We start from the raw sequence: 9,773 nt of genomic DNA on the forward strand, positions 1-9,773 counted from the left end.
ATTGCGCTTTTCATGGTACTCAAAGTTGGAATATTCAAGTACATAAGCCTTTTATAGTTTAGGAAAATTAAAAAGGCAAGTGTCACTGCACATACTTAATATGGATATGCATACACAAACACACCTTGGCCTTGTCACACACGCACAAACCCCTGCTGTAGTCATATGCTGTGATTTGGCACCCTCTGCAGGACAAGAGAGGAGATGTGTAGCATTGGCATAAGGGCAGCTGAACTTGGGTTTGGAAGTGAGGGAGTGTTTTCAGAAACATTAAAGAGGAAGGAAGCTTGTTTTGAACTTGTCACCACTCAATTGTCAGTCAGCCTGTCCTCTTTACTCTTCACTTTCAAAAAGCTTCTGATTGGAAGGGAGTACAGCAGCCATGTTTTGGGCAGAAGTTGAAGCTTTGTTCATGTGTTTTATCCTGCACATCTCAGGTATGAACAACTGTTTATTCTTTCTTACATTATTATAGTTCACTAGATATAAGAGAGATGATAATCTCAGCTAAAAACTACATGACAAATAGAATGACAAAGCTGTACTGAAGCGTCCAAAGCTCTACAAATGCCCTTAAAGTGCAGAATACTGTTTTTATCCAGGTGTTGTGATTATAAGTTTGTTTAAACTTGTCCTAATGTTTCTTTTTAAAAGGGTTTCATGGACAAACAAACACCATCTGTGCACCAAAAGGTTCTTCAGTGGATCTCCCCTGCTTAGCTAAACATCAAACTTCAAACATGAGATGGTCCACCATACACTCGGATGGGTTGGAGCCCCATCAGTTGGAGAGCACTGCAGATGATGATCATGTTGTGTTCAACATGTCCAAAGAGAATAAGCTAATTCTGACAATCAAAGAAGTGAGAGAGAGTGATGAAAACAACTACTGCTGCACAGATGTCGAAGAGTCGCACCTCTGCTGGTCAAACAGAGTTCAGCTCAGTGTTGCAGGTACAGCGGTTCTTGCTTAGTTGCACATTTTTCTAAATATCTTATTGATGTTATTACAAATGATCCTGTCAGACCTGCAGGTAAAGGTGATTCCTACCACAGAGGGACACACAGTGTCACTGATGTGTGAGACCAACTGCACCCCGCCTGGAAACATAGCAGCCTACATCTGGTACAAGAACGGAGAGTTTCTCCACGAGGACTGGTCTCCCTGGTATCAACGGATGGTCAGCAGTAATACATCAGTCAAGTACTCCTGTGCTATCAAAGGATACGAGGATCTAAGAGCCCCTGAAGTCTCAGTGGGTGAGTGACACACTTTCACTTCTCATAATGTTACACAACACCTCCTTACTTTAAAAAGAAAGTTAAATATACACTACCAGTCAAAAGTTTGGAAACACCTTCTCATTCAAGGGTTTGTATTTATTTTAATTATTTGAAACACTGTAGATTAATACTGAAGACATCAAAACTATGAAAGAACATACATGGACTTATTTAATGAACAAAAAAGTGTTAAACAAAGCAGAATATGTTTTATATTTTAGATTCTGTAAAGTAGCCCCATTTTTCCTTCATGACAGCTTTGCACACTCTTGGTATTCTCTCAGTCTGCTTCATGAAGTGGTCTCCTGGAATGGTTTCTAATTACCATGAGCCTTGTCAAGATTTCCTTTTTTAGAATGACTTGCCTTCTTAATGTGTTTGAGACCATCGGTTGTGTTGTTCAGAGGTAGGGTTAGTACACAATGGATAGTCCTATTTGACTACTGTTGTAATCCAGATTATGGTAAAACCAGATTATTTCATAGTTCTGATGTCTTCAGTATTAATCTACAATGTTGAAAATAATTGAAATAAATGAAACCATTGAATGAGAAGGTGTGTCCAAACTTTTGACTTTTAGTGTACACCCTTAATCTTTGACTTTCATTTCTAAAGATTACAACAAACAAAACCAAAATGAGGTCTTCTTTCTGTCCAGATTCTGTCACATTGCCCTGCTTTCATGTGACCTATGCCAAAGGCAGAATGTGTTCTTATGTGGAGAAGCCGGTGGATAAGCCCTGCCCCATCACATACCCAAAAGGTGAAGTTTTATATGTCTGCCTTCTTGTAAACGTCTATAGTTTCACCTCCTCAGTGGTGAGTGTGTGTTTTAAAGTTATCCATCCATAAACCAGGGTTAGAGTGACTGTTGTTTGTTCATTCATTAAGAAATAGACTTTTGCTAACCTGTGCCCTCAGGGGGTTCGGATCATCACGATTAAAGAGTGTAATATTCAAATGTGGGCTTCATTTGTGGAAAAACTGAAAGAACAGCTCTAGCCTCTCTTAGGATCTGTGTTGTGGTCTGATGTAGCAGGTGGTCTCAGTTTGTTCTGGGTGGGTTTTTATTTATTTCAATTCTATATTATTTTATTTCATTTATTTATGTATTTATTTTATTTTATTGTATGTGTGTGTACATTCATGTATGAATATCTGAACTTAAATTTGTGTGCGGCTGCTTTGTACCTACTTGATACTGCAAATGTGATTACAATGTACACTATTTGTCATTTTTCTAAACAAAAAAACAACAACAAGGTTTGTTCAAAACAAAAACAAATGTAAAAAACGAACAAAAAAAACAAACAGAAATAGACTTTTGCACGTTACACTGACTGATTCAAATATGTCTCTTATATCTTGACAGAAGTGCATGTTGAAAAGACTCAAGGAAGCAATCATGGCCAACTGACCTGTGCTTCCAGTTGTCCTCTGACTGAGCCCACTTACTACAGCTGGTACAATGGGGGTTACTTAGAAAAACCCCACATGTGGATCCGTGATTTATCTGTTCCCAAACATGTTGATACAGGATTCACCTGTGCTGTTAAAGGCCATGAGGATCTGGTCTCTGCTGAATTCTGTGAGTACAAACCGGTACAAACCGAACCTTCTTATACTCTGTTAAGACTTGGGACTGACACACTTTGTCTTTTGTCTCTGATGATAAAAGGCAAGGAAAGGCAGGGCAACTCAATGTGCTTTACATTAAAAGATTAAAAGCATTGGTAACATTCAAACAAGCATAAAAGAGCACAATTAAAAAGACAAATATAATAAAACATAGAAAAGACAAGGAAAATTAGAATATATTAAAAATTACATTAAAATGTGTATTTAAAGCGAGTTAAAATGAGCTAAGATAGGAAGGCAGTGGCAAATAAGAAAGTCTTTATCTTTGCAGAACCTACAGCTTTCAGGGAGTTTGTTCCAGATATGTGGTGCATAATGACTAAACGGAAACTTGGAGGTGTTTTCAGAAAAAAAGAAGAGGAAGGAAGTATGTCTCGTTAGTCATGCTGTCCTCTTCACACTTTACTTTGTGGTTTGGGCTGAAGTTAAACTTTGATCATGTGTTTTATCCTGCACATCTCTGGTATGAACAACTGTTTGTTCCTACTTACATGATTATATTTAACTTGTTGTAGTAGAGATGACAATCTTAGCTGAAAACTACATGACAAATAGAATGAAAAAAGCTTTACTGAGGCATCTGATGTAATTGTAGAAAGTTGTTGGTTAGAAAAATGTCCGCCCTCAAGATCAATGTTTTGTTTCTGTTCACAAACACTACTGGACATGTATGTCCTGCCCTCTTGTGGCACTTTTACTTTACTACAAAATACAGTTAGTCTAAAACGTTAAAACATATACATACAGTGGCTGAAATCAGACGGGCATTATTTAAGACCAGCTGTTATTTGAAAAACACAAAATCCAGCTTGATTTTTATTGGATCCCATCAGCCGGTCTGATGATGATTTAGACTACAGGGGTGCAGCCAAAGACAGCATTGACAGCAGATATCTGGACGACTGATAACAGATACCCTCGTCTGTGTGCTGATGATTCTGTTATCTGCACGTAGAGATGCAACTAGGACGTGAACAGACCTGAGGACAGCTGAAACACTGCAGGGTCAGTGCCAGAGCCTGAATCATGTCCACAGGACTTTGTCTGTTTTCGAAATGGCCTGCTACATACTACCTACAAATGTAGTAGGCAGTAGGTACTGCCTACTACATACTGCGTTTGAATTTAGTATGTAGTATGACTGTTCTGTTCGATCTATTCTACAGCATGCTGGGCCAGACGTCACTGGATTTCCGGTTTAGGAAAGAAGAAGTAAACAACGGCCAAGCTGATAGCGAAACTGCTTCTTTAACATCACTTATGATTTACAAAGTTAGGAAGTGGTTTATATGTAATTTGATAGTTTTCACACCACATACAAACTGAGAAAGCAGAACGAATGCTGTGCATTATGGGAAATAGTATGCGAGGGAGACTGGTCTGATGCATACTTTGAAATTTTCCCGAATTAGTACGACATCCGGGAATTTTGGCATATTGCAGATGTTGCTCTTTTTCACTTACTACATACAGAATTTTGTCCAAATCAGTACATACTGCTAGTATAGTAGGCGGTTTCGAAAACAGCCGTTGTCTGCATCATGATACCACATCCAAAGAGGACTTACAGGGAGCTCTGGAGTCTTAAACCAAGGCCTTATTCTTGAACATGTTTCTAAATGACATGTCAGTACAACAAGTCTCAGAATTGTAGATGTTTTCATCCTGATGCAGTGAAACAGGCTTTAATACTTGATGGATCAAAGAGGGTCCACATAGAGGACCTGGTTTTGTTCCTGACTGGCTCAGAGTGCTATTCTACAAACCTGAATTGAAAGCAAAAGTTTGGTGGTTTACAAATTGTTCTGTTTGCTCCTGGGACTGCATCATCACCAATGTGTTTGCCTCTGCAGCTTGGTCATTACTATTTTGACAACAAAGAGTAAACAGATCGTTTTAAAATCCCAAATCTTGAACCTTGTAAATAAACTCTGCATGTATGTAGATTATTGAACTAGCTTAGCTCATTAGTTCACTAGGTTATTGTGATGCAGCTCACTAAAGTAAGTGTGGCCAGGCTAAAAACGTCCAAAGTTAAAAGCCCTGATTATATAAAAGTTGCCAACAATGCCACCTAGGGTTAAAACTGTGATCCTAGGACTCCTTAAAATGCTCACGTTCTTAAAAATCAGGGGGAGCAGAGTTAAAAATCAGACAGGATAAATTAGCATGAACATCCTGCCCAAAGTAAGAGCTGATTTTGACAGAGAGTTACCTTTAATCTATCCTATATAACACGGATAATGTTGTTTCTCATGACATGTACTGGATCTATATTTTAGGTCTTGACGATGTGAACTGTTGGAGAGTGGATTATGTCAGCAGGAGAATCTGTGCACTCGAAGGCTCCACAGTGAGCATTGTCAGTAAATATTTACATCCTGAACTTCAGCAGCCCAGCTACAAATGGTGGTACAGAATAGAGAACAGTAGAGTGGAGGCTGCTGAAAAGCTGACTGAGGAAGAAGGTCGAGTGGAGTTTCAAAACAACACAGAGAACCAACACATCCTCAAAATCAAAGACCTGAAGAAGAAGGACTCAGCAGAGTACAGATTCAGACTACACCAAGATGACTCTAAATGGACAAGGTCTAATTTACCTGGAGTGATTCTTATTGTCACAGGTAACCTTTGAATTTTAAGAACAGAAACCGCCATGCTTCCTCACTATAAAGAAACAACGACTTAGAACTGAAAAGTGAAAACAACAACTGTTACTGACCAGTTTAACCCTTTCAGATCTGAGAGTGGAGTTCACTCCTTCTGCAGTGGTGGCAGAGGGCCAGAGAGTTACACTGACCTGCAGCACCAGCTGTCCTCTGACTGACCACTCATACTACATTTGGTACCTGGACAGACTACTTCTGACCCTGCGGGGGGACCAAAACAAAGACCTGGTTCTAGACCCCGTCAGCACACAAGATGCAGGAAACTACTCCTGTGGTGTTGCAGCCCAGAAAGGCATGAGTTCTCCTGAAAAGACTCTCACTGTTGGTAGAACCTCACGTGGTGAAACAGGAACGTGGATCCCAGCAGTAGCTGCAGGAGTCAGTGCTGCACTTCTGGTTGTAATACTTGTTGCTGTCATCTTGTGGATTAGGTGAGTGGCACAGAGTCATGACACCCACACACTAATCAACAACACCTATTGATTTTAATATTTATTCATTTCATCATCTAGAAAGAAGCAGTCCAGTCCACCTCCTGGGAGTGAAACATCACAAAACATAGAACAGGTAAAAACAGAAGACATAAAATACTTACTGTGCAGAACAATTTAAAGTAACTTATCTGCCTTCTCTCCTTTAAAGCTCAGCCCTGGTCCAGTGTATGAAGAAGTCTCAGCTCAACCTACAGAGCCGGATGATCTCCACTACGACAGAGTTCGCTTCTCAAAGAAAAACACAGATATCCTCTACTCCACTGTCCAGGCACATCCGCCCCGAGAACAGGAGGATGTGCAGTACAGCGCTGTGACCTTTAAACAACAAAGGGGCTCTTGAGTAAATAGCTGTTTTTAATGGTAAATGATTCAGACTCTGTTTCGTCACATTTCTTCAGAAAGATGGGTGGTGAAATAGTGTTAAGCAAGAAAACATGCTTACAGTGTGTGCTGTGATACTAGCCCCCTCTGGAGGATACACTCTGAACTGTGTATATTTTTTCATAGTGATGTAAAACCTGTCCAACCAACTACCAGTAACTACCAGTAATACCACTTTATTAATTAATCTATTTGTAAATGAGCAACACAACTGAAGTTCACTAAAGTAGCACTGAATTCAAATGTGAATTTAAATTGTGCATGTTGCTTTTTGAAACAACTCCTGAGTTGAAGTACACTACCAGTCAAAAGTTTGGACACACCTTCTTATTCAATGGTTTTTAAGATTAAGATTAAGAGAGATTAAGATATACTTTATTGGTCCCCCATTGGGGGAAATTCTTTTGTTACAGCAGCTTACAACACGGGACAGTGTAAAACAACAGTGTACTAACATAGTTAAAAAATATATAATAACAATAATAATAGCAATGATAAAGGTAAAATAGAATAAAATAAAATAAAATAAAATAAAATATGGCAACTATTACAGATGTATACACACTACACTTCTATCTGATAAATAGATAGGCATGTTATTGCACAAATAAAAATTGCACCAGGTTATTTAAAAAAACATACACAGTATGAAGAACAGTGCGATTCAGATGAAATACAATAGTTATTTTTGAATGTGCCAAGTCACATAGTAACTGCCATTTTATTTGTTTTAATTATTTTCAACATTGTAGATTAATACTAAAAACATCAAAACTATGAAATAATCTGGTTTTGCCATAATATGGATTACAACACTAGTCAAATACAAACCCTACCTCTGAACAATACGACTGATGGTCTCAAACACATTAAGAAGGCAAGTCATTCTACAAATTAACTCTTGACAAGGCTCATGTTAATTAGAAACCATTCCAGGAGACCACTTCATGAAGCAGACTGAGAGAATACTAAGAGTGTGCAAAGCTGTCATGAAGGAAAAAGGGGGCTACTTTACAGAATCTAAAATATAAAACATATTCTGCTTTGTTTAACATTTTTTGTTCATTAAATAATTCCATATATGTTCTTTCATAGTTTTGATGTCTTCAGTATTAATCTACTATGTTGAAAATAGTTTAAATAAATCAAGAATGTTGAATGAGAAGGTGTTTCCAAACTTTTGACTGCTAGTGTATGTCTCAAAACAGACAGCAAAGCAATGTTTAGGGTGCACACTTTGAAGCTCTATCAGTGTTTTAAACATACATTGTCTTTGTTTCTGGGTTGCTGCACTTACTCGGGCTCAACCAGGTCGTGTCCGGACTGCGCAAGCCGTGCGCATCTGGTGCGCACCCTATATGGATGTATGGCGGCCAAAAGTGGCCATGTGACTGTGGTTAATTAATCTTTTTGTTTGTTCTAAATGATTGTGTTTGAATTAGGTAAGGTAAATGTTTGTGGAAATGTTTGTGTTATTCTTTGGATTGTGTGTAAGGTTAATTGCCCTGAAATTACCTTAATGTAGGGTTACAATTGTTTGGGAAATATTGTGTGATTTTGAACGCCCAGTGGGAGGGGCTACACCCTTTAAAATAGGGCCAGATTTGGCTCTCTTGGCAGTTGAGCCAAGTTACTATATGCTCAGGAAAGGAGGACGTTGTTCAGAGACCTGCAAACAGCTGGAGAAGCAGTCTTTAGCATGAGCACGTTATTAATCTTGGACAACTGGGCGAAAGTTAAGAGACTGTTGGAGTTCTTGCACAGAACCGGAGTGTACACAAGAATATGAGAATTGATCTAAGGACCTGATTCATCGACCTGAGGAGGGCAGCAATACGCCGTTGTTGCGTCTAGCCTGCCTTACCCAAAGAGGAAGAAGAGCCAAGTTACTGAGCAGGTAACGTCGCTGTGTGTTTTTTTTTTTTTGATGAACAACCGCTGTTTTCTTTTTTTTTTGTCAAGTGAGTAATCATAGTACTCAAACAAGACTTACGAGAACAATTGTAAATGATCTTTGTTTTTCACTTTGTAAATATTTTTCTTCCATTGCACTGGGGAGGCCGGCAATAAAACTATCAAAATGAAGTCTTCCGACTACGCCTGGGTTTTTTTCCCCACATTCTTTTGAGTCCGGAAGGAGAACCCCGCAACCAGGGGCGCCGCCAGGGATTTTGGGCCCCATGAAAAAACATCACATTGGGCCCCATACATGTCTTGTAATATACCATTTATGATAACATCATAATCAAAATTTCAACAGTCTTTAAAAATGAATGCACAACAGAAAAGAGCAGCACTGAATCATGCAGAATAATGGATCTATAATGCTGTTCTGTATCAGCAACGCTAGATTTGATACTTTGTTGTGTTAAAGTTTGTCGGATCAAGTTTATTAATTACAATTATTAAGAGGTTAAAGCAACTTAAACAAATTGCCCCTCATGGGACCGCCCAAAATTCAGTCAGCATCAAAATATCAGATTTTAAGGTATTATTTGAGAAATCTCTTTGACATTAAAACAGACTAAATCACTCAATGCTTAAACCTGCCCAGCATCCAAAACAGACTATAGGCTGGAGCTTATGTAGCTTAGCTATAGCTTTGTTTTTATAGGCTTTTGTAATAGCACAGATAGAGAGAGAAAAAAGAGATTCCCACAGACCCCCTTCAATAATGCTAATTGACATGCTTCTTACGTTTATGTTTTCCTTCGCCTATTTTTTTTTGTATTTTAAGCAAGCCACTTAAAAAAAAAGATTGAATTTGTTGGAGAAAAAGATAAATAGAATACTGACATTAATAATCAGTGCAGACACTGACTCTTACGGTTGTCTCCACAATATTTATACATAAGTCTTTTTCAGTTTAGGAAAATTAAAAAGCAAGTGTCACTGTACCTACTTAATATTGACACACACACACACACACACACACACACACACACACACACACACACACACACACACACACACACACACACACACACCTTGGCCTTGTCACACAAATGCACAGACCCCTGCTGTAGTCATATGCTGTGATTTGGCGCCCTCTGCAGGACAAGAGAGGAGATGTGTAGCCTTGGTATAAGGGCAGCCGGGTGGTTATAAACTTGGGTTTAGAAGTGAGGGAGTGTTTTCAGAAACATTACAGAGGAAGGAAGCTTGTTTTGAACTTGTCACCACTCAATTGTCAGTCTGTCCTCTTTACTCTTCACTTTCAAAAAGCTTCTGATTGGAAGCTGAAGGAGTACAGCAGCCATGTTTTGGGCAGAAGTTGAAACTTTGTTCATGTGTTTTATCCTGCACA

At 38.8% G+C, this 9,773-nt stretch overlaps 1 protein-coding gene across 1 annotated transcript; it reads left to right on the plus strand.

Annotated features, from left to right (window-relative positions):
• The first annotated feature begins 328 nt into the window (after nucleotides 1–328).
• On the plus strand, nucleotides 329–6,846 carry LOC117815732 (sialoadhesin-like). Its single transcript, XM_034687621.1, has 9 exons — nucleotides 329–437; nucleotides 655–954; nucleotides 1,027–1,260; nucleotides 1,943–2,047; nucleotides 2,657–2,872; nucleotides 5,205–5,546; nucleotides 5,662–6,022; nucleotides 6,104–6,158; nucleotides 6,234–6,846. The coding sequence occupies exons 1-9, from the start codon at nucleotides 383–385 to the stop codon at nucleotides 6,423–6,425; spliced, it is 1,860 nt and encodes a 619-aa protein (XP_034543512.1). The 5' UTR covers nucleotides 329–382; the 3' UTR covers nucleotides 6,426–6,846.
• Nucleotides 6,847–9,773: the final 2,927 nt, after the last annotated feature.

This window comes from Notolabrus celidotus, chromosome 7 (assembly GCF_009762535.1).
Source record: "Notolabrus celidotus isolate fNotCel1 chromosome 7, fNotCel1.pri, whole genome shotgun sequence".
Taxonomy (NCBI): Eukaryota; Metazoa; Chordata; class Actinopteri; order Labriformes; family Labridae; genus Notolabrus; species Notolabrus celidotus.